The sequence below is a fragment of the Vollenhovia emeryi genome, unplaced genomic scaffold (genome assembly GCF_000949405.1).
Source record: "Vollenhovia emeryi isolate VEMERY1.0 unplaced genomic scaffold, V.emery_V1.0 DF939164.1, whole genome shotgun sequence".
Lineage (NCBI taxonomy): Eukaryota > Metazoa > Arthropoda > Insecta > Hymenoptera > Formicidae > Vollenhovia > Vollenhovia emeryi.
In genome coordinates this window covers 1,474,021-1,499,145 of record NW_011967202.1, presented here as the reverse complement: position 1 = coordinate 1,499,145, position 25,125 = coordinate 1,474,021, and the positions used below count along the sequence as shown (strand labels likewise).

Sequence of the window (25,125 nt, the reverse complement as noted above, 5' to 3'; positions counted from 1 at the left end):
CGCAGAGAGTTGTAACGATCGATCGATCTCGCCGCACGTTTGAATTGGGCAGTGGGCCGGCCTAAAACAGCGATTTTTAATAATTAATAACTCGCTGACTTTTGCGAAAATTGCAAAATGGTAGAGGACTTTTCGACTTAGTCTAGTCCACTCTATCTCACAATAAGCGTTGATGCGAGTATTACATAACACCCTGTATATGGGTTTTTGGGGTCGTTGAATACGACTCTACGATTGAAATTACAAAATTCAAAATGACGGATCCAAGATGGCGGACAAAATAGCAAAAATTCAAGAATTCTCATAAAAATGTGTAAGGAAGGATCTTCAGGGTCGCTGATTACGAATTTGAAGTCAGAATCATAACGTTCAATACAGTGGATTCCAGATCGTGGATCTATTGTATCTTTAGCGGAAAATTGCCTACACATTGGGTTCACCGTCGGTAGATAAACTATATTTTATAATTCTGACTTTAGATTCGTAATCAGCGACAACAAAAATCTCCAAGTACAAAGTTTCACGAGAATTCGTTAACTTTTCCCATTTTGGTCCGCCATCTTGGATCCGCCATTTTGAATTTTGCATTACTGACCCCAGAATCGTTATTGGCGACCCCAAACACCTAAAGAAGGTGGTTCTAAACCTGAAGAACCTAAAGAATTACCTTTAGGTTTTTGGGATCGCTAAATGCAAAATACAAAATGGCGGACCGAAATGAGAAAAGTTAACGAATTCCCGCGAAACTTTGTACACACCCCAATAACCTTCATTATTGGTTGGCTACAAAAATGTGCCCCTGAAAGGGTTCAAAGAATCTTAACCCTACGATTACGCGCATATTCTTAGCATACGCGGACCACATGTTGAGTCTTTCAAACCAAGTCGAATACTTTCGGGTTTGCTTTTATACTAAACTCTAATAAGAATGCATATTTTTAAGGTAAGTTTTTTTTCTGCAGAATGGCATGCGTCAAAATACAGATAAAACATATAAACTATCTGCGTTTAAAAGTCAAAAATACCATTGGCTACAGCGATATAAATTCATTAAAGTAGGGTATATAGGAGAGTTCTGGACCAGGCAATCCAGAAGGAGGGGAAGTCACGCGGTCCGTGCTCAGCAACATGCTTTGCATACCGGGGGTCAATTTTGTATCTTACAATATAGTGAAAATGCTAAAAGTGAGCGGCTTCATCTCTTTTTAAAGGGACGGTTAGAAAGAAACAAAGCTATTCACTTTTAGCATTTTCACTATACGCTGAGAAAAACGTCTTTGAAAATTTATTTGTGGTATATGTTTATTTCGGTGAGATAAACATTATGGTGCTACAAATAAATTTTCGAAGCCTTTTTTCTCAGTGTAGTGTAAGATACAGACTTGATCCACAAGCCGATAACTGTTCGCGAGCAGTTTTCGATCTGGTAATAATAGGCTTGTTTTCTGTTCCTACACTAGTGAACTATAAGTGCAATAAATTGGAGTAAGACAAGCTTATTTTTTCTCATTCTAGCTTACTGCACTAGTTCACCAGTGCAGGAACAGAAAACAAACCCAATGCAACTGTCGCTGACCAGTTCTCAACCTGTATGCGACTGCTGCTGAGCAGGGCCCGCGTGACCCCCGCCCGCGCGGATCCAGAACCTCTCCTATATATTCTATTCATTAAACAGTATGGAACATATCAAATATCGTTTCCAATATGCGAGACCCTGCTTTGCGCCATTTTAAAGAGAAAATTTTGGCACATGATGTCGCGCCGTGTATACCTCACTTCCCCGTGCATAGAAAAGTTTTCTTCGTCCTTAGGCTGCACCCTGCATTGTATTGTTGCACCGTTCTCTTGGTGCAGCTCGTATCTGACACGCTGCATTGTTATGGATTCGTTAAATCTGGTTGGCTGGATCCTCGGCGAAAAGAAATAGTCCTTTAAAGATTCAGGTAGGACACCCGAGAATCGCAGGTACCTAACTCAGCTAGGTGTATGCTGTCCCCATAACAAGGCGTGGAACTTTACTTGGGACTTAACGTATTTTTCGGGAAACGAACGGTCGAGAATACAAGGTTTTTCTCAACTGTGGTCGAATGGACGGGGAGAGGGTGACAGGTGACCGGCCTTACCTTATTAGGACTTTAAGCTCGGTAACTACTGTGGGACCATATGTCGTTTTCAAATCCCTGCTGGTCCGAATAAAATCTTATCGGAACGGCCCAGCCGCAGAGAGGCATATAAACGATACGTAATTACACATTGTCGTAATCTGCACCAATGTCAGATTTCTTGAAATCATATCTCGTGTTTGCTACGCGGGAAAATCAATACGAGAAAGAAAATAGATACTTAAGAAAACACGTTTATCGTCGTTATACAACGCTCGGGCATAATTATTAGGATTATTTCTTCACGTGCAGACCTATCCTTCGCAGGTGTGTTCCCGCCAACACGTAGAGTAATCATTTTTTATTCTATACTCCAGTTTTACTTTACACGCTGATGTACGCTTGACAATCGTGTGACAAATAGTCAGGCGGCCAGTTTTTGCAGGACCCCCGTGCCTGCTTTCTCAACGTCGCTCAATTTGTACGTCCGACTCTTTTCAACCAACCAATAATCCAACTCTTTCCGTTGGTGCGTTTCATGATATATGACGTACATAAAGATACGATGCAAATGCCCGATCGAACGATGGTATTATCGACGGGCGTTATCGCGACACCGGGTTCTGTCGCGGATCCTAACGGATTAATCATAGTCAGACATTCGTCGATGTCGAAATGATGATAACCCGTCCCGCGCCAAATCGCTTTCGTGGAAAATCGAGGTGGATGTACTTTCGCGTGCGAACGCGAAATCAGCTGCGTCACTCGCGTTGTCGAAATCACGGCGCATCGCCTTTTCTATCCGTTTCATGGACACCGCCGAGGTTTTTAACCTCCGCATTCGTCACGTTCTGCGGTTTCGCTATACTTCACCGATATTGCATCATACGCAGGATGTCTCGGTATTATATTGATGTCAATTTCAGTGGCAGATTTCCTGACGAATTAAACGCCTCAATCCAGTAGAATCCAAACGTGCAATTTCATCGGCTTCGCTATCGATACACGCGTTTTAAATTAGCCTCACAGACCGTGCATGTGATCCAAGTTAAGAATCAATTCATATCACGTAAAATTACTTCAGTATTTATCTATTTACTTTTTAGCTAACATTCTACGCTCATCTTACTCGTTATTAATCATAATTATTGCTAGTAACCAAGCAATGATTTTTCACCCCACACCCAGAAAAAAGATTGACTTAGGTTAAACAAATAAGATACGTTGCAATCATGTTCCTTTGAATCTACTGAATTTTTATTTATTTCTACTAAAACATTTGCCAGGTTTGAAGAAATAGATATGAATTTTCTTAGAAATTTCAGTCTTAATCAAACAAAACTCTGGGTTAAGGTCAAGAAATCATTTCATTGCAATTAAATAAAAAGTCTAGCGAGGTCAAAATTCAAAGAAAATTTGCTTTATTGCAAATAAACTTTTTTCCAGATGCATTTGCATATCCAAGTATTAATTGTTTCCTGGTAAAATTCGCAGAGCACGGCTGGAAGTGATTTTTTAACGTCGCAAACATACTTTCGGGGTGGGCCAAGTGGATATGGTAATGAATCACGAAAGTGCGGGCGGTATATGAATTAAGCAGCGGAAACTAATTGCCGGTGGAACATGTAATCGTGTTATAGGTACGATTGCATTGAATCCCGCGCTGTTACGATTAAATATAATTTACGGTAATGCGCGCGTATAATACGCGGCGCGCGACACGCGTAAGCTCGCTCTTACATTGTGTAACGCCGCGCGCCCGCGACTGCCTGCGTGGAGAATTGCATCGGACGAGGACGATGCATCGCGAGCTATCGGGATTAAATGTATTTACCGCGCGCAGATAATTCCCGATCTTGAGCCTTATCGCGCACCACCGCATGACTATTGACCCTGCTTAACATTGATTGATTTCAACACACGCGTCCCGCCGCGGCGCGATCGAAAAGAATTACGCGTTATCTCTCCCGCTCGGCTATTTATAATGTTTTTAATGCGCGTGCGGAGTGGAAAATCTATTACGCGTTTACACGAGCGATTAGGATTGCGCTAAACAGGGTCAGTGAAAAATCGTGATCGGCCCGCGTATCTCTCGAGACGGTGAATTATGTTTCCTGATACGCCACGAGCGATCGAAATTACGCGAGAGGTTCGAAGTGAAAACGCGATATCTTTGTAAAAAAAAGAAGAAAACGCAATAACAAATGCTCTAATCTGAGAAGGCACCAGAAGGAAACTAAAAGTAATGTTTAAAGCTTGTGATTAGCCGACACTGATTGTGAGAAGTTTTTGAAAATTTCCATATGGCATACGATGTTTATTTTACTAAAGTAAATCTCTTATTTGAAAACGGCGAAATACAATTGTATTTCTAGTAGATAAACTATTTATTTTATTTTTTAAATAAGTATCACTCATTACAAAAAATTGTTTGTTTCCTTGAAACAAGTTATTTAATTGCAAATATCAAGTTTCTTTAAATTTCTATAAATTATGAATTTCTAACAAACAAATTAAAACCAAATTTAAGATATTCTACCGCCAGCAAATCTGAAACTAATTATTAAGGTGAATAGTCCGACACCACACTGGCAACAGGAAAACTTGCTTGATTAACACAACGTTTCGGCCATTAAATAAATTAAATATACCTAAATAATTATAACTTCTTCTCACAATTTTGTTTTATTCCAATTAATATAGCAACTAATATTCACTCCAACCATAAATATTCTCGATCGTGAATATTCATTCTCATTTTCAGTCAATAACACGGAAAGGTAAAACTTTGTCTGTATATTGAAAGGCACGCGGCACTTTGATCTTATGAGTAAGATATTCTATTGTAAACCTACTTATTATATTCTGCATCGCTGTAAATGTATTGTATCGAAAACTTTTTGAACATGATCCCCTTTTATAATGGATTTAAGCGCACACTGAAAAAAGAAATCTGGTAGATTCAACCAGTCGTCTGTTAGAAAATGAACGAGTTAGAATTCCTTTAGGATTCACCAGATGTGTAGTGAAGTCTGATAAACTTCTGGTTATGAAATATCGAGCCCTATCGCACTAACTAGAAGTTCTGTTTGGTTTAGCCAAAATACATTCTATCATACATGTATTATTGACACAATCAAAGCATTTTTCTCAGTGCACTTAACATATGCACACTGCACACTTAATACGGCAAATCAGGTGCAGAAGGACAGCGAACCGTTGCGGCGTCCTTTATCACTTGTCTGCCACATTGCACGATGCAACGTGATTGAACTAGAAGTAAATTTTGATCCAACGAAATTACCATTTGCTTCTATTGTAACACATAAATTTAATCTCCGGAAATAAATGTCATATATCTATAAAGATTAATCTTATTGTGACTAAATATAATATTGCTATGAAAAACATAAATTTGCCACAGGTTTTATTTTCTGAGCAGGAATTAAATAAAACTTGTTTTAACAAGTAATTAGAAAAATTCGATATATAGAAATGTATATTCTGTCGTTACAGCCACATTTGTTTATAACCAATAGACATCGAAGAAAATATCACAAGTAACATTTGTTCCTGAACATTCCGGCTTTTGTTCCTCAGTGTAAGAGCTAGATTAGTAATACTCTAAAGCCTTTTACCTATGTGGATTTCCTACAATAACCATAAAGATGTAGTGTTTTAAATCAGGTGACTCAGTGACTCAGATAAACTCTGATTGGCTCTCGTAATCCGGTAGGAATATGTACCGTGACTTGACACATTCTTCAAATACCACGAGTTCCTATGTCCCTGTTGACACAAATATTTTGGGAAACGTAAAAGTCGAGCGAATCTTTCGGTATCATTTGTATCGCCTTTTAATCACAATCGAGGCCCAGATTCCCCGATACGTCATCTACGCGCTTGGCAAAACCGTACGGTGCGTTCTTCGCGAGTCGCGGCGGGGCTGAGAGGCACACGCGGGACATCGGTAACGATGCCGGTAATGAGATATTTTTCTAGCGGACGATTATCGCGTTAAGGAGGCGAGGCTCAACTGCAGCGGCGTATAGTATCGCGGTGCACTTCTCGTAAACACACATCGGCGCGGCGTCCAACATCGGCGTTTAGTATTCTCAAGTTGCAGTTAGCATCCGGTTAAAGCGGCGACGAGACCGCACCCATCGGGCCGGACGATACTTTTTTCCGTTAGCAAGGAGAGAGAGCGGGAGGGAGGGAGGGAGAGAGAGAGAGAGAGAGAGAGCCCGGTGAGACCGTTTCCTTTTTGCTTCGCCTCAATTCGGCGGGGACCTTTAACGTTCGGGGCCTTGGGTGGATCGAAACCCCGCCAGCACCGCCGCCACCGCCGACCTATATCGCTTTTATGCTGGCTCTTGAAATACGAACGGTGCCGCCGAATCCTAGACGTCTCCGCCATTCTCCCCGATCGCCCCGATCCGCTCCCGGGCGAGATCCCGGGTCTCGTTACCTGTCCGCCGGTAAACCGTGCGATTCCGGGAAACCGACGCGCAGAAGGAGTATTGATCCTCCATTGATCCTCCGCGGGTCCATCTTCTACTGACGGTAAGATACGTAAGCGTCGCACGGCGGGCACCTTCGCTTGGAAAACTTGTGCCTCGCGCATTGAAATGAAAAAGACAAAAAAAGAAAACACATGATAAATTTTCTACGGACGGACGAGAGGTAACGGGAGGTTGCGCAATATCGCACTCATTTCGTTGGCGTCCAAGTGTTATAAACGTCTTACTTTTCAGCTCGTAGAGACTGATAGACTAGTCAATTCCTGAAAAAAAAAAGAAAAAACGCTCGACGGTTTAGTGTTCTTGAAAATAATAACGCTCGTTTCGCAGAAATGGCCTATTTCGCTGAACTGACCTATATTCAAGGGTTCAACCTTGGCAGTGACGTAAAATAAAAGGAAAAAAGAAACCCCCCCTCTCTCTCTCTCTCTCTCTCTCTCTCTCTCTCTCTCTCTCTCTCTCTCTCTCTCTCTCTCTCTCTGTCTCTGTCTCTCTGGTCAGGTGAGAACGACGTATTCGCGAGCGTAAACGGCTTGTCGCTCTGCCAAAAATTAAGAGATCCGGCCCGTGTCCCGACCGTGAAAAAGAAACGCGCCGAGCCGAAGACTGGAAGCGGAGGGAATCGTCATTTCTGAAACGTCGCGTCGGAGGATGCGGTTTTATTTGATAGCATGGGAACTCCGGTTCACGGGCCGATCGCGTTGCGCAAGGCTTCCTCGTCGCGAGCGGCGTCTCGGGCTCGCAAGCGTGAAAGACGGCGGTGGCAGACGCCGCTCGTCGCATCCGCCGCGCGTTTTCGCCGAAAGAGTTTCGTTAGGCCCGCAGTATATATGGTTTATATTTGTATGACTTTCAGCGTGCGCCTCTCTTGACGTGTTTGCACAAAATAAAGAATTCCGACGGCCCGGCCGTTCGTCTCTCGCTCGCGTGTGCGGCAGAATCGTCCCGTCCCGTGCTGGCGTGGCTACTAAAAATATATCGTAGGCGAAACGACCGGCGAGCGGGTCGCACACACGCTGACACACACACACACACACACGTACACACACGTCGCGCAGTTTGCCGTACTGCATTTATAGATCGGGGCATTTACCGGGAAAAAAATGTCGACTCCTATGAAAGGCGGCGCGATCGAGGAGCCGGTGACCGTCGTGCAAATCGCGGAATCGAGCCCCGAGAGAAGCACTCGATAATCCCGATTCACGCGAAATTAGAATGCAAATTGGTATCGCGAACTCGGCTGCCGATTTCAATAACGCGTATCTATCTTGTTTACAGGACGCCGAACACTTGTTGCCTCTCGATGATAGCCGGATAAGCGTGGGGCGAGATTAATGGGACTGAGAAACGCTTTTAAGAACTTTTACGAATGCCATTAAAGAAAGTCCAGTATCACGAAAGAAACACATTTCATCTACCGCCGCGAAATTTTGCACAGCTTATTTTCTCTCGCGGTCCGCGGACCGGTGTATGTGTGCGCAACCGGGGTTAGGAATGGACTTAAATTCTTTCGGGAAACCGAGTTATTGCGAGATTCCAGCTGCCTCTGGACATAAAGGCTTCCGTGATATTATCATTTCTATAGAACACGTGCATAACGCACGGATGAAATAATTTTACATATCATTGTCGCATTTTGATTTGAATAGGCGAGTGGCCTCGATTGCCGCTTTTCCCGTGAAATCGCCGAAAAAGTGTCCCCCGGAGAGAGGGAGCGTCTGGCCAGGCTAATGCGGCACCAGAGGATTTCTATGAGAATGGAAAATGTGATTCGAATACTGTATTATGCAACTCCCCCAGACGCGGCGCGGCGCGGCGCGTCGAACATTATGTTCAAGGAAACAAGAGTACCCCGGGGCTGACTGGCACTAAACCTGTTTACGCGTAAAGAGTCTACCACACTCGCCATTTTTTCCTTTACGACGCCGTAACCGTGCACTTTAATACGCGACGCGGAGCAGGAAGGAATCATTTTTACGGTCCCACGATCGCTCGGATGCGCACTACGTAAAGTAAACAATGTGCGTAAACAACGATAAGAAATCCGCGCGACGGCCAGTGCAACAGATACCGCTCATTTAATAAATACCGCGGCGATCTCACCGCGCGCCGAACGGTCCCCTTTAAAGAGGCGAGCTGCATAATTTCCCCCCCAGTTAGAAAAGGAAAAAGATTGCAAATTACTTGGCATTTATACGACAGTTTTATCCGCGCGCGATCTCGCGAGCCGTGAAATTATTAAAACTTGATCACCTTGCGGGTTTTGCTCGAAAAATTTTTACGCTCAATACATTTATTCATTCGCTCGCTTTTTCCGATGATCGATTTCTCGGGCCGATAAAACTGCGGGGGCTCTCGAAAAGGGAATTGATTCGCGCAGGAACGCGACGCGTTCCCGTAGACGTTAGCTCGCGGAGGTCGCCTCGACGCCGCGGAGGTTAAATTAACGGTTTTACGATTCAAATTTCTCCTCCGCGGCGTACACACGCCTCCCTTCCAAGATATATTATCTGCCGTACGTAAGGACGCATTCAAAAGCCCGTCATATGAGAGAGTGCACGCCGCGCGCCGATCGTAATCTCTTAATTTCGCATGTTTTTACGCCCCCGCGGGCGCTGCATCCGAGCGTCGAAAACCGGTATAACGCGATACTCTCGCGGTCGCGTCAGGATTAAACTAATCGCGGGAGGCTGCAAGGACATCGACTATCAGGTCACTCGCTTTCATCCGTGCCCCCCCTCGCCCTCCCGGAGCGTCGTCGCCTTATCTTATCTAACGCTCGAGCCTCGAGCCGAACGTACACGAGGAGGGTGCGGATTTCATTTTCTGTCCGCGGACGCTCGGACCCTTCGGCCCTTCCGCTCTGACCCGCGCGGCAACGGTCTCTCGCCGCGACTCTCGCAAACTCATTCCCGCCCGCGTCTCGCGCGATCGCAATCTAATCATATTTAACGTAATTACACGTATACTCGAATCCGCCGTCCGCTACCGATCTCGTAATAAGATAATCACCATAACACGCTTCTCCCGTTATAAAATCTCGGGGTCCAACGAGAAGAAAATAACAGTGCAACGCGTGACGGACGGGAGGTGGAAAGAGGGGGAGCTGTGCGACCGTGTTTGACACTGACAGTGGCTGATTAGCGATTGGGTTTGAGGATAGACAGGCAAAGGCGGGCGACGACGCGCGCGCTCACGCGTATGCGTGCGCGCGGCTCGGCGTAGCGCGGCGGAGTGAGCGCGAGCGGGCGAACGAGAGATGCAGCGGACGAGGAGGGTCGAGGCGGGGGAGGGGGGATCGCCAGACGCGGATTGGTCCGCTCGGCGCGGCCGCGGGGAGTGGGGGTTAACTCACAGCTGAGCGCTGAGCTATAGAATAGACTCCGGCTGGCCGAGCGCACGATGCAGTAGCTCATGAGCGCTCGTGGAGCGAGGATCAAGGTGTTTCCCCTCTTCGGAGCGGGCGAGGATGTCAGTTCGTGATCGACGAGCGACGCGTGAGAGTAGTAGCCTGTAACACGTTCGCCAAGGTCTTGGAGCCGCGCGTGCACGTCGCCGATATCCGGACACCGGGGAGGACCCAGAGGCTTACGATCGGAGGGGAAAAAAAAAAAACGAAAGGGGGAGTCCACTCGGGCGCAGGAAGGATCGGCGATCGACGCCGCGCTTTCCCGTCGCTCGCCCGGCGAGCACGTGGCTGCGAAACGTACGCGCGGCCGCAGGAGTCGTCGTCGTCGTCGTCGGACAAGCCGTATCGCGGCGGCGTAAGGTGCAGGAGGTGTCTCCCACGCAGTGCCGATCGGAGGGATAAGCGAACGCGCGTTGGATAGCGCGCGCGCGCGCCCGCCCGACGCGGTCCACAGTCGAGTCGCGTTCACGGGGGAGAGAGACAGAGAGGAGACTACGGTGTTTACGTACTTTGGTCATTTTTTTCCCCCCCCCGAGATCGTCGGACCCGCTGCGACGTAACGCGAAGGTGCGCGAATTCGGTGAGCCGAGCCGTCCGCGATCCAAGTGACCGATCGCTGCGGGAGTAGCGAGAGGGGTGAAGCGACGAGAAAATTAGCAGCCCTCCCTTCCCGCCGCAGCGGAGCAGCGCGGGATTGTGATATGCGAGTCCGCCGACTTGGCGTCGTGGTTCAATTGAAGTGAAGTGTTGCCCCTCGGAGTGGAACGTGGAGTTGCTTCGGAAGCGGCCCGAAAATGTTGCCCACGCAGCAGGAGAGCCCCCCGAGCACCTCGGGGGCACCCATCAGATTCGGATCAATGCTTGTGAATAAGGATTCTCCCACGCCGTATTCGGATGCCACGCAGGTAATTAGACCCCGAGATTTCCGTCGCGCGCGGAGGAAAAAACCTCGACGCATTTTCCCCGAAACTCTGATCTCGGTCAGACGCGGTGTATTTCCCCGCGGGGAACTCGCCGTTGCTTTACGAGCAATTGTTTTGCGGCACATTCTCCACGTTTGTCCGTTGAGAAAAAGCCTGTGTCGACACGTCCTTGCTCGCAGTTTTCACTTTAAACGTAGAGTGAAAAAGAATTGGATCGAGCCCGGTAACGGGGAACCTGTTTCAATACGTGCCGCCGAAATTGCGTCCCAAGTCTGCGTTGAAATTCGAGGGGGCATGTTAGAAAAGTCTCTCGTAGTCGAGTCTTACATCCTCTTTAAAAATTTCGCGGGCCTGCGCTGAAAAGGTCACTTCTCGGGGAATTTTTCACTGCACTGCTGTTAATCTGAGAAGAGCACGCCGGGGGAAGTCGAGCCCTCGGAAAGTCCTGCGCCGGGAGACACTTTCCTTCTCGGGAATCCCAAACTCGTTCAGAAATTTTTCCAAGGCACGGTAGATAGATCGACTTTCGGGGACTCTCCCTGGCGCATTCGTGCGGAGACTCTACCGTGTGACATTCTATGTCCCGTCTGTTTGGGAAACACGCGAGGATTGACTGTGTTATTTCTACCACCCTTCATTTTTACGATTCCCTACCTGCATTTGGCCGTGAGAATTTCAAGGGTTTTTCTTTCAAACTGGCTGCGAGTCCCGAGACGTCGAATGGCGGGCCTCACGGAAGGGCAAACTCTCCGGCACGAAATAATCCGCAGCGCCGCGCGAACCGAGATCGCGCCGCCGATATTCGGCGTAGCCGAATGATACGGTGGCGCAAGACCTGACGTCACGGCGATCGCGTACCGCATCGTTTACGAACGCCGAGGTGAAAACCGCGCTGGCTTCGTTAGACAAGAGCTCGGCTTGCACTCGAACGCGCCGCGAGCCGGTTATTAAGTCGATTCACGTTCGGTGAGCAGCGACTGATAGATTATTCGGTACCTACGACAGAATTTTGTCGAGTCCGCCGAGTTTTCGGGCTCAAGTTCGGCCGTATTTACCTGCGACTTCCTTTCTCTCTCTCTCTCTCTCTCTCGTAGAAACCTTTTAATAATACCTGGTAATCAAGGGGCAAAAAAAAAAGAGCGCGTGTATATCCAGCCGGATACTAGCCCAGGACTCCCGGACTGCGCGTGACGAGGGTCAAGCCGTGTATTTTGAAAGCGGCGCAGGTAAAGCGCTGTTTAGCCTCGTCACAGATTTACCGCCGAATATTGCCGCGCGGATGCATCGAAGGCCTTCCTTAAGCCGGATTAATGTCCCGGCGAACGCTTTCCCCGCGGTCCCGGCGGAACAAAGTTTCGAGCCGGGCGCGAAAATAGCGCAAAACGACGCCTCGCGCAATACGTCGTTAATAACAACGCCCGTAGGAGCGCGCGCGCCTCAAAGTGGGCCGTAAACTACATTTTTATCGGCGCACGTGGCGAAGTGCATAAATCTCCAGTATTAACGAAATTTATTGCTTCACGGCGTATTCTCATTCGTATTCATCGACGCGACTTTTATGAATTTACGACGGACGATCGCGTTAGTTACACAGTTGGAAACGACGGGCGCGATGATTTCTCGAAACGCCGCGCGCAACGAAATCGCCGGCCGATTTCCCGTGCTTTTCTCCCCGCGTGCGTAATTGAAAGCGTCCTTTCGCGATTTCTATTACACGTGCGTCAAGCTGCTCTAACAGCGACGAGAGTTCGCCTCGGAGAGTCCGGGATTAGTCCCCGTTGACTGTTAGTTATTTAAAAAAAAAGGCGAAATATCGAGCCGAAGAAGTTATTCGATTTCGACGTCGGCAATCTGTGTTCTCGGAGGAAAACGACGATAGAGACGCCTGGTTGGGCGAAGAAACGAGCGGCAGACGTTACTTTAAAGTGGAACAACCGTAAAGGCAAAGTCCCGCCGGTCAGCTCGATCTCACCGCCTAACGATTCGGCGCAATAATCGACTCGGTCTAAAGCCCAATGTCCACGATGCTAAAACTTGGTCCAAGTCCTTGGTCCGAGAAACGTATAGCCAATAAAATTGCCGCTTTTCCGTAGAAGCTACAAATTGATTGGTTACAAATTTTTCAATCCAAGAACTTGGACCAAATTCTAGTATCGTGGACATTGGCCTTAAGTCCCAGTCTACAATAGAGATTTAAGCCCTAAGCCTTAAGAAATTGACTAATCACAGTCGCGCATTCTACTCATACTTGACCGTGATTGGCCAATTTCTTAAAGCTTAGGGCTTAAATCATCTATTGTAGACTAGGACTAAGAGACCTCCCCGATGGAACGCGATAGTACATTGAGATAACTCGTTAGACGAAAATATAACACCTGCCCGATGTTTGCGAGACCCGTCTCTCCCCCCCCCCCCCCCCCACCCCCGCCGAGATGTCATAAACAGTGCCGGTTTTCTTTTTCGTGCTTACGTATCGATCGGCGAAGTCTTTTCGCGGCAGTGTCTTTGACCGAGAGAAACCAGTCGTTTTCTAAATATAGAAGCGTTATTTATCCTCCTGTCCTTTGCTACCGAAACGGGGGGACGTTTAGCATATATATACGTGTAGTATCAAAAATATCGGGGAATTCGCGGCTGGCGTAAATAACAAGTATTATCACGGACGTCGGGAAGAATACGAAGGGCGCGCGGTGTGTAAAATTGGAAAGTGGATTTTCAATTTTGTTTTTCCTCTTCCCTTTTTTTTACCGCTGGAACGTTGATCGGATTAGCTTAAGCCTCTTCGGGAAATTTTGCCCGAAGGGTCGGCGCGAGGAGACGGTTTCGAAAAATTTCAAAGAAAGGTGCTCGGGCGCGGGGCACGGCCTGCCGTGGACCCATGCAGCGCTAAAACGCCCTTGCTTTTAAAACCCATGCGTTTCCGGCGTGCACGTGTGTGCGCGCGCGCGCGCGCCGCCTTTCCTCGCGGGCGACCCACAGGGCTGCCATATGGCTCGCGTGAAAATTCGTAGATATTTCCAGACCTCGGGCTCCCCGCTTTTGCCGTGTCCCGATACACGAGAACCGGATATTCCTCCCTCGTACGCGTAATTACTCGGAGCTCTGGTCGATACACCGACATTTTTCTCAGTAGGTCCCCCGGTCTCGAATCTCCTTGGAGAGACCAGTCAATTATCCTTCGGGACTTTAATGACTCAGGTCTCTAATTCTAGAGCTCGGCCCGTCCAGGTAGTCCTCCGCGCGGTTATGTATTTTGTATCGCTCCGGGGAAATAACATTCCCCGGTGCGCGGCCACGGGTTACACGGGTATCCGTTCGCGGCGCGGAATAATCGATCGATCGCGTCATCGTCGTGATTTTTGATTTCGCACGCACGACTCCGGCCACTCCGCGCCGAGCCCGCGCCGTGCCCGCGATCGTTTCGAGAGGCTGTAATTCAACGGTTGCACCACGATCGTCCGTTTCAACCGATCGATCGAACTCCGCGAGCACGAATCGGGAGTACGAAACGGTCGTGCGTTCCGCTCGGCATCCGTGCTTTCGTTCGAGGAGGTCCTATTACTTAACCCGCGCATGCCGTGCGACGTGCATTTAAATCGCACATCTCCCTCGATAAATTACACACCTTCCGAGCCGCCGCGAGTTCGTCGCGAGAGATCGGCTTTTATCGCTGCTTAAACGTCCGCTCAACGTAGGCGAGATTAATATTGGAGATATAGTATCGGATTTAATAATATAAAACGAAAGATACGAAGGATGATTCGAGATAATCGCGGCATCGCCTAACGAGGCACGAATATACAGGATCTCTTCCTTTTTTTCTATCTGATTCGATAGCTGCTCGACCGTGTTGCATCGCAATTGCGTTAGCCGTCTTAATCTCCCTTGACATGCCGTAACTTCGCACTGCGCGTTATCAAATCTTCGTCGCATCCGCCTGGCGATACTCGCACGAAACCGCAACAAATGCGTCACGATACTCGTCTGGAATACGCGACGAGGGGGAATGCGAAAGAGAATACCGCACATAAAAAGATGATATCTCGAAACGTGGACGTTGCATCACTTGCTCGTCATCGATCTCTTGCTGAAAATTGAAACTGAGAATTAAAACTGACCTCGGGTTTATCTGCGTTACACGCGACGTCGAGCCCACCGAGGCCCAGTTTCCTTTCCGCGTCGCTTAACACGAATCCCGTCTCGACTCGTCCCTTGTCCCTTTTCCAAACGCTCCCTCAACGATTTCCCTTAGAAAAGGACCAAGAACGAGCTAAACTAAAGTCGAAGTTGAGGAAAAGCCCAGGCCTAATGTCCACTTCAGTGCGGACCAACTTTGATCGCGGTTTAACTTACTTCTTATCCCTTTCTGGCTTCAGCGATTGGAAGAGGATGAAAACTCAGTTAAACAGGGCTCCAAATTAATCAGCACCGGTAGACGCGGGCGTAAGTGAAGCTGTTCATCTCCGCTCGCAAGTTAAGTTTATCTCGCGTTAAAACGACACCGTCCGAAAAATCGTATTCTCCTGGCGATCACGTCCGACGGGCCGATATTGCCGTACGCATTTTTCGACGTTTGATTTACGTCGCTTCGGAAATAAACCGTTCGCGCGCGCGCGTGTGCGCGTGTGCGTGCGTTAGGGCGCGGCGCGCGGAAGGACGAAAAAAGGACTCGGCGGGGAACGTGGGATCCGTAATTTTCGTCTCGATTCCAATTTCTTTTTCTCGCGGGCTTAATCTCGTCCGGTAAATTGGCCCTCTGAACTTCTCTTTGACTGCTCTCGGCCTCTCTGGCCTCCTCCTCCGTCTCCCTCCGCCCCTCGCCGTCGCCCGTCCGCCTCCTCCTTTCCTGATAGGTACAATCCCATCAAATTATCCCGATTACCTGTAGCCTTGACGGTATACGCGAGCCTTTCTAATAGAGACAAGCGCGCGTGCGCGCGCGCGCACCGACGTTAACGACGATTTCGAAGTCGAACGCGTGCTGCCGGCACTCGCGTGACGTGAGTTTCGTTAGATTCACGCCGCGCATTTACCGTTAAATATACGTGCTTCCCCCCTCCCTCCCTCCCCCCCCCAGTCTCGTCCCGCTGTCGACTGTGAATCGTAATTCCCGCGGCGAGCGATCCCCGAGTCCGTTCGTCGTCGAAAAATATCGCATCCTCCGCGGCCGCGGCGCTGAACTTTGGTACTTGCGCGGTTATTTTCGCTCGCATCCGTATCTGCTCGCTCATCTAAAAAGATATTGCAACCTGTGTGCGAGCGATTGAAAGTAATCACACGCGGCGAACGCGACGGCGAGATAACGCGTTTCTTAGGGCGCTCTCTCGCCCGCCGCAGCTATACGCGAGGCACCAGGCGTAGCGCAGAATTTTAATCGAGGGGGGACAGACAGACTCCATCGATCTCCGCGCCCGCGGAGGGGAAGGGTTCTGCTATCGGGGAGTAAAAAGCAACGAGCGGATACGCGGATCGGCTCGCTTTCACGGAAAGCTCGCGTGATAACGCGGCGGCGCGGGGGATAAGTCGGATGTTCTGGGAAACGCATCCGGCTGGTAGCGCGGCTGTGTCCCCGGGAAAAAAGGTCCCCGGCGTTTTCATCGTGGACGAGCACGATTGCCAGTATACAAACACACACACACACACACAAACGCGCGCGCGCCGAACAGCCGGCGTGGCGTAGTGGTGCGTAAGCGAAACGCAAATCACCGCCACTTTCCCCGCGCGCGCGCGCGCGCGTACGCGTGAACGTGACATTTCGCGTTCGCACGATTATTCTATTTACGAAAATGATTACCGAGACCGGCGCGCCCGTGTCACGTTTAGCGTCAATCGCGTACTCCGATCCTTGCGACACGTCGACGATTTTCCCCCGTCGGGTCGCAATTAAAAATCGACAAGTTACGTATATGTCTAATGCGTTTCGTTCGGCAGTTAAATGCATCTTTTGGGCGACTGAGAATTTGCGATTGCAAACGCCAGACGACTGAGCTGTTTTAAATTGCACGCAAAGTATGCAGAAGTTTGCATCCCTGGGAGAGAACATTACTGCGCAAGATTGGACACCTCTGTATGGCACAACCGGTCTGTTGCATGAAAATATGATTTCGCATTCTTTATTAAATTTATTACTAACAGCATTTTAATTTTGTTTGGTGGTCGAATTGGCGAGACGCCCGCCTTGAGTGTAGAAAGGTCCAGGTTCAAAACCCTGGCCGAGGTAGTATTTTTCGCAACACAAATTTTCTGTATTATTAAAAACGCCAGATACGGTCGAGAAAAACACTGAAGCTGTTGATTTTTTTGTTTTATCTTTTTATAGCTCGTATCGACGAAAGAATACACGGGAATGGGGTGTCTATCAAATGTGCGATATAAGATTGCATATCACTAGAAAACACTGTACTCTGGCCAGTGAAAATAGTAAATAAGAGGCGATATTGCGATGTGTACACATGCGAGCACACAAGGGGCGATAACCAAATGAAAATAAATAAAAATTCTAGAATATTTTCTAGAAAGAAAAACACGAGAGTCTAAGAGATTCTTTCAAAATTCCAAATAAGAATTCCCGACAAAATTTCGTTCCTCAGAAAGGATTTCTGTTACTTAGACCAAAAATATCCTTGACGCATTTATATTTCTCACAACCTCACTCAGTATAAAAATAAGACGATATCAAAATAAAGTCAATAATTCTCATTCTCCTCTATCGAATTAAAAAAGATTGACTTACTATATTGAGACAAGAGTAACTTAATATATTCTTGCGTTTAGAATAAATTGTTCCTCCATCTTACAATGCACGAAGTTGGCACCACGATATATTATTCGATAAAAAACGACACGTACTACCGTTTTATTCTAGATTTTAGAATTTTTCATTTAAGATTACAATGTTCCTCTCTCTATAATAAATACGATTGGCGCTGTATCGATCCTATATTGGATCCGGAAATTTTTTCTGTAGGTGCAGAAAAGATTTCTGTTACCGAGACAAAAGATATCCTTGACGCATTTATATTTCTCGCAACCTCACATAGTATAAAAATAAGACGATATCAAAGTAAAGTCAATAATTCTCATTCTCCTCTATCGAATTAAAAAAGATTGACTTACTTATATTGAGACAAGAGTAACTTAATATATTCTTGCGTTTAGAATAAATCGTTCCTCCATCTTACAATGCCCAAAGTTGGCACCACGATATTCGATAAAAAACGATACGTACTACCGTTTTATTCTAGATTTTTTTCATTTAAGATTAAAATATTCCTTTCTCTATAACAAGTATGATTGGCGCTACATCGATCCTATTTTTATGATACATTGAAGCGCAATAGCATTGGATCCGGAAATTTTTTCCGTGGGTGCACGATGGTCGCCCGTAGGTTTCCCGATTTATGTAAACGGGGGGTGGTGGGGAGGATCGTACGTGCCAGGGTTAATTTACGTTAATCGTCGGATAATCCGCCGGGGCGTTATTAACCGCGACGGTGAAACCATCGGCGGTGCCGTAATGCCGTGCTAACCGGTGTAACGGTATTACAAAAGCGACAGTGAAATGGCGGGATGAGAACGCCGGTTTCGCTCCTCGAAAGTTACGCGAGCGCGTACGAGCTGCCAGCACGTCACGTTGTAATTACTTCGCGCTTATGCGAGCGATAGAGCGATAGGCCCCCCCCCCTCCCCCTCCGTTTCCCGGATCGCGCAAGTTCGCTCGGATTCCGCGGAAGGAGGCGTACGCGGAAGAAAGTGGAAAAAGTTATCGTCGTCGTCGTCGTTGTCGGTGAACGGGAGAAATAGTTAAAATATCTTTTGTCGGGTATGCATAAAATCGGCCGTAAAGACCGAAGTTACGGCGAGCCCGTAAGAGAGATCCTGATAAGAACTGGGATTTCTCTACTTGGGTGGTGCGAGTTATTGTTACGGTTATGAGAATATAAAGTAGGACTTATCTCGCAACGAGATCGGTCCGCTTAAGAGGCCAGCTATAAATATAATCGCGCATTCTTTTTTTTTTCCGTTGCGCGTCATGGTGGACAGAGCTGTACATTGTATGGGATCTGCATGCTCGTCCCTCGTTCTAACGGTGGCGGTATTAGATGCGCTAGACAAACGGGTTCGTTAAGCCTCCCGCGGGGGGAGGTGTCGCTGGGATCTAAATTTAAGCGCGCCATGTAAACTTCACCTAAATATATATTTGTCGAAAGTAAATTTAGATAAAATTTCGCTATCGCCACCGCGCGCAAACGACCCGTGCGTACGCACGATAAGATATCGATCCTTATTATTTTTTTTTCCCTAATACGTATTTGTGTTTACGAGGCTTTATGATAATAGCCAGCGGAATCAGTCCGTGGCGTACACGATAAAGTGACGTCTTCGGCGTTATCGGTTATTTGCCTATCGTTGTGCCCCTTATCGATCGATCTAATCTCAATGACATTGCCGTATCGGGTACACAATGTCGTCTCTATCGCGTAAAAAGGGGCAAAACAACGGCGCGATTGATTCCCCGACCCGGAAATCACGTTCCCGTCTCTCTTAAGCGACGCTACAAGAGCGTTCTACGGCGCGAAAAAGGCGATTCGCGTGTCGCCGGGAGACGATCGGAGAGGGGAAAAAAAATGCTTTTAACGTTCTCCGGGCCTCACTGCGGTCGATCGGACGAGATTAATGTCTATCGCAAGGTCGCGTTGACAGATTCATAGCGGTAAATTGTGTCGGCGAAGGTCAAACGAAAGTACGATCGCTCGCCTTCGCCGAGACGAACGGTCGCTGGATCAAATGTGTGTCCGGTGGCGGAGAATTGATTTTAACTCTCTGGAGGCCAGTGGTCGTTTTTTTTTCTCCTTCTCGCCGAAATCGCGCGTATTTCGCGAGGCGAGAGGCCGAGTGGAACCCGGCTAGTGAATTTCCATTGACGAGGCTGAAGGTATTAATAGAAACGGAAGCTCGAAATCGCACGCGCGACGGCCCACGTGTGTCAAGAGATTACGTTATTTAGATGCGTAAAAGAATTACCGTAACGCCATTAATGTGGTCGAATTTATGTAGAGGAAATTTTGTCGGGCCGAAAGTTTAGCGTTAATGGACTAACGCTGTTTCGCACTTGGCGGCTTCAGGGTGCGGTACTTCGCTAATTCACATCTATTCAAATATAATCCTATCGTCGGCTGCTATTGCTTCCCGCTCTTGAAATTGGTATAGTAAAAAAATATTGTAGACAAACTCGTGTAAGAATTAAACCTTAAGAAATAACCTTTTTTTTAAAAAAAAAAGGTAAAAAGACACCAAGTTTATAAGCGCCTTCCAATCAAGAATTGTGTAACTTAATTATTTGGATATATTTTATTAGAAAGAAAAAAAACATTTTTATTTTCTCTCATTAAATTGCGCCAACTAAAATGGACATTTAAAAGAACTAGATACTTAATTATGTTGAAATGTTATGTCCAAACGATCGAGCATAAGATTTTACCGAGAGAAATAAGGGAGACAATAATATCGATGAGACAAATCTGTAATACTTACTCGATAAAAATATAATGCAAACAACTTTAATACATAGTAGACAGACTCGTGTAAAAATGAATATGGCGGTCGATCGGGGACTGGAAAAAGGATGATTTTAGAAATACAGTGACCAGCGCTGTGAGAGGCGATGTACTTAAAAGGCACTTAAAAGGGGTCTGGTAGGCACAGGCACGTCGTTGTGTATTTTATAAGTGCCACAATCTTATGCGAGCCGGGTGAATCACTGTGACGGGGACTCGACACGTCGCGACGATAGACAGAGGGAGAGGGAAGAGAGACAGATAAAGCGGAAAGAGGCTCGGAGCTCCGTTATCAAGTCCTACCAAATCGTTCATCGCCGCGATGCCTTCTGCGGCACCAGCACGCAACATCGGCACACAACATCCGATGTTTCGTAAACGATACGGATGTGACACATATCCATCGGAATATCAGGTCGATGGACGTTCGCGGAGTTTCCGAGCGTCACTTCGGAGCTGCGTAGTTTAATGTCAGTTTCGAAGTCACCGCCTTAAATAGATTATTTTTTCTTTTTACAAACTGACTCGTAAAACTTGTAAGGAGACGCAAGACGAGATGAGACGTGCCGCAAATTGTATCTTTCCAACGGAATTTCTTTTTTTTTCCCAGCACCTTTCGCCCTCCAAAAGTTTTTCGTTCAGCAGTTGCAACGGACATACCAACGCACGAGTGTCCGCTGCAGCTCTGGCCCATCTTCCGTAACGTAATCTTACATCTGGGCAGAAAGTAATGTTACGAATAACGCGCGCGAGAATTCGAGTCTGGCCGAGTGTCACGGGTCGCGCGCAGCATCCTTCCGCTGGCGGTTCCAGTGGCGGGCGCGATTTACGAGAGCGCTGTGTTTGTACAACGGTAGTTTCGAAACGAGAATGCGTGAGCACGCAGGTGCGGGAGAGCCGTACCCCGCGACCGGGGGGGGGGAGAGAGGAGGGGAGCGATTTTTCCAGGCTCGCGAGTGCAGGCGGCGGCGAGGGGAGATCGATGTGTCGCGGGGAGGGTTAACGACGGGAGGTTCCGATCGGTAGCGAGCAAGAGCGGGTTGGCCAAGGCCAGCTGCGCTCTGAGAAAACGCGGCCATCGTGTGCATCGAGCGCCGATCGGATCGGATCGACTCCGTGGGCCGGGGCGGGAGGGCGGAGAGGGGGGGGGGCAGGCGGGCGGGCGGGCAGCAACAGCAGCGAGAGAGGGCACGGGAGTTGCGGGCTCCAGCAGCAACGGAAGCGAGCCGGTTGTTTTACCGCAGAAACAGCAGCCGGCCACTTTGTTGCACGCCACGAAATTATGCACCGCCGAGAGGCGAGCGAACGCGCGCGCGCGCGCGCGCCAGCGAGAAGCGCTCGTAAATAACGACCGGGCGTCACGAAATTACTTTCGGGGCACACGCCGTCGCCTCCTCTCCTTCCCTCGCATTACCGCGTTTGATTCACGATCTTCCCTCGATGTGCTGTACGTACGCGCGCACCGGTTTCGTGCGTACCGGCAATCGGCCGCGTCTCTCTCGCCGCTGTAATCTTACGTCGCCGAGAATTTTTCGCGTCTCTATGGTTTCTGTTAATTGGCCGCCTCGGACATTAATTCGAGATGTTATGTAAACGCCGGGTAGACGCAACCGTGGAAATGCGCGCGCGCACGCGCGATTGGCCGAGGGATATTATGAAATTAAACTTGGCCTTTTTCGCCAGACGGAAGTATCGTGTTTATCGACGCGCGTTTATAAGCATTTAAACAAATCGTGGGAAACGTATTCCCCGAGATCGTTAAAGAGGAACTGCGAAAATTGATGAAAAATTCTCCCCGAGAATTCTTCAGCTGCTGCAATAGCTTCAAGTGATAATCGCACGCTCTGTGTCTCCATTTTAAAAGATCGAGGAAAGTCCCCTATTACGAGATGGCGGAGTTTCCGCCAAATTAACAGGCATCATCCGTCGGTTCCACCGTGAATTTCTTGCCTTTGGAGTGAAATCTGTTTAGTGGAAAATTCTTCTTCTCCTTCCCCGTGTTAGGCTTAAAGGCCTCTTTTATCCAGTTTCGTTCTGTACCAGTTCAGAACGAACTGGTACTTTGAGCGTTTACTTCATCTTCGATAGGCTGCTAACCTTGCCGAAGGAAACCTCCAATCTGGAGGGCTGTGCCCCTAAAAGGATACGTGTGGCAGGATACTCTCAGTGGCTACCCACTTTCCTTCGGAAAATTCCGAAGAAACCAGTGCTGCTGTTCGTGGATTTGAACCCGGACCCTCTCTCGTTCATTTGTTTACTAAGCAGCGTATATTTCTCTGCGCCACACTCGCCACTAGTGGAAAATTGATTGTCAAATGGTGTAACCGTTGCGAATGAAGATTTGCGATTGAATTTGGACGATGAAAACCTACTATCTCACATTCCTCCATGTATTGATATATTGTGAACAACTTTATAAACATATAGAATATATTACAATCATATTGTATTCACATTATATTATAATGAGGAATCATCTTGTACGCGTGTTATTTGCTGTATTCTTCGCTCCCGCAACTTGAGCCACCATTTTTGCGATTTACTTGGCGACTCCAAACAAACCGAACCCGCAGGGAGCCTCATGCTCGCTCGAGCCTAACGCGAACTGGTATTTTTCCACTCGCCTACACACGTGTCCAGTCCATGTAATTATATTCTGTTGCATTAGGTGCAAGAAAAACGTTGCTCTCGCGCGAACGCGCCGGATTGACGTCCGCGGGAAAAGAGTCTCCAAATTCGCGAGGCGCGACGGAGCCTCGGGATCCTCCGCCCGCTAAAAACCGGCCGACCGATTTCTCCGAATTCGCGCCTAACGGCAGATTCTAATCGCCGATTGTATACATGTATAAGTCGCGAATCGGATCGACGCGGCGCAGCGCGCAAGGTGACGCGTGGCTCTCCTCTTCGTGACCTACATCCAGGCCTCGCGATCTCCGCCGCACAAATCCCGGTACGTCGACCGTCGGCATCTGAAAGTATAATACACGCACGGCGCGTTAGCCGGCATTAACATACACCGCCGTCTAATAAGCAACGCAAATGGCGAGCGAATCAGAATGCGGTGCCCTTGCGCTCGGGCGATTTTTTCGTGTCCCTCGGACGAGAGCCCGGGCGACTCTCTCGCCGCCCCCCCCCCCGCGGCCCCCCGCGTTTCGATAATTACGCGTTGCGTAACGCCCGCGCGCGCGCGCGCGCGCGTACGGGCCCCCTGCGTGCATCAACGACGCGTCTCAAGGTCCGCTCTTTCGTGGAAAGCCCGCGGAGCGAGACGGCCTGGGAAATTAGCCGATACGAGGAGGGAGCGCGGGCACTCTTTTGCAAGAGAACCGGTATATATTTATCCCCCCGATATCTCGTTATGATATCGCATTAAATCGCCCGCGCGGGACTCACGCTAGAATTTTGCAAGACGCTCGAGTTTTGCTCGAGAATACGCGCGCCGTCTAACGAGCGTCAAGTCTTTCGTAAAAGACCCGCATAAAGATGCGTGCTGTGCCTTCCGTTCGCTGTTTTTTTTTCCTCTCTCCCTCGCTGCTCTGCGACGTGCGTGTCTCGAAACGTAATCGCTTGTTATATTACACGTCACTTGTAAAAATGTGCACGCGAGCCACAGAAATTATTTTTTTCGACGCTATAAACGGCTATTTACCGTAGATACGCGTATAGTGCTTTTATTGTACTTCCACGGGGCGCCGTCGGGCCCTCGAGACGCAAGATGCAGGCGATAGATTCGGGCGGTGTAAAGCTCAGGCTAGTAAAAACCGTCCATAAACTATTTTCTCCGATCTATCGAGATAGCGGCGTGGCGGCCAGATATCTGTGCTCTAATGGCTCCGCCGCTTTTGTAGCGCGAGCGGAACATATGGCGGGGCTGCCTCGTCGGAACATAGTGAATATACACGGGGGCTCCACCCACCTCATCGCATCCCTCGGAACCATACTTTCGACGCCTGATCCTCTCGCGAGCAACGGTCACGCTCGATTTGGCGGTTTCGTGCTCGTGCGATTTTCACGGGTCGCAGGTAAAAGCCGGTCGGCGAGGATAATGATTTATCGGGCCCCGCCGGTGGTGGTAGAGCGAGAGCCCCCCGGGGAGGGGGGGTGGGCAGCGCAACGACTTCACCTCCACCTCGGCGGCATGGGTTTTTCCTTCTTTTTGCCTTATTGAGGCCCGGGGTCCGGGCCGGCGTCGTTGCGGCTCCTCTTGGAGAGGAGAGGAGAGAGAGAGAGAATCCATTACGCCGATCGCGCGCCGCCTGGTCGCTCATTTTTGCAGCGTGTAGCTCGTCAAAACGACCGGGCCGCCCCGGTATGTACGGCGCGTTGCGCCAGATATTCCGCGAGACGTGCGCCGCAGGTCCGTCCGTCCCACCCCGATCGGGTGTTACATAAATCGGGTCTCGCGAGCGCGAGAAACGCGGCCGAATTTCGCGGCGAATGACGACGTGTAATTCATCCGGCCGAAATAATCAGCCTTGACGATCGGCCCGTTCAGCCGTATAGTTATCGGCCATTTAACCAATTAGAGATTACCATCTGGATATTTATACGGTCAATTGGGATAATTGCGATAGAGAGCGAGGTAAGAGAAGTATCGCGATGAATATTATCTTT

The 25,125-nt window shown here is 48.5% G+C and overlaps 1 protein-coding gene across 2 annotated transcripts in view; it reads left to right on the top strand.

Annotated features, from left to right (window-relative positions):
- The window catches only part of LOC105564496 (transcription factor Sox-11-A-like), a 42,498-nt gene that overhangs the window by 3,823 nt on the left and 13,550 nt on the right, over window positions 1–25,125 (top strand). Inside the window, exon 1 of one of the 2 annotated variants that reach the window (XM_012016907.1) lies at window positions 10,050–10,936. The exons of the other annotated variant lie outside the window; for it this stretch is intronic. Coding sequence (XP_011872297.1) covers window positions 10,826–10,936 — 111 coding nt within the window. The 5' untranslated portion in view covers window positions 10,050–10,825. Of the gene's footprint in view, window positions 1–10,049; window positions 10,937–25,125 lie in introns of those variants that run through there. 2 annotated transcript variants of the gene reach the window in all.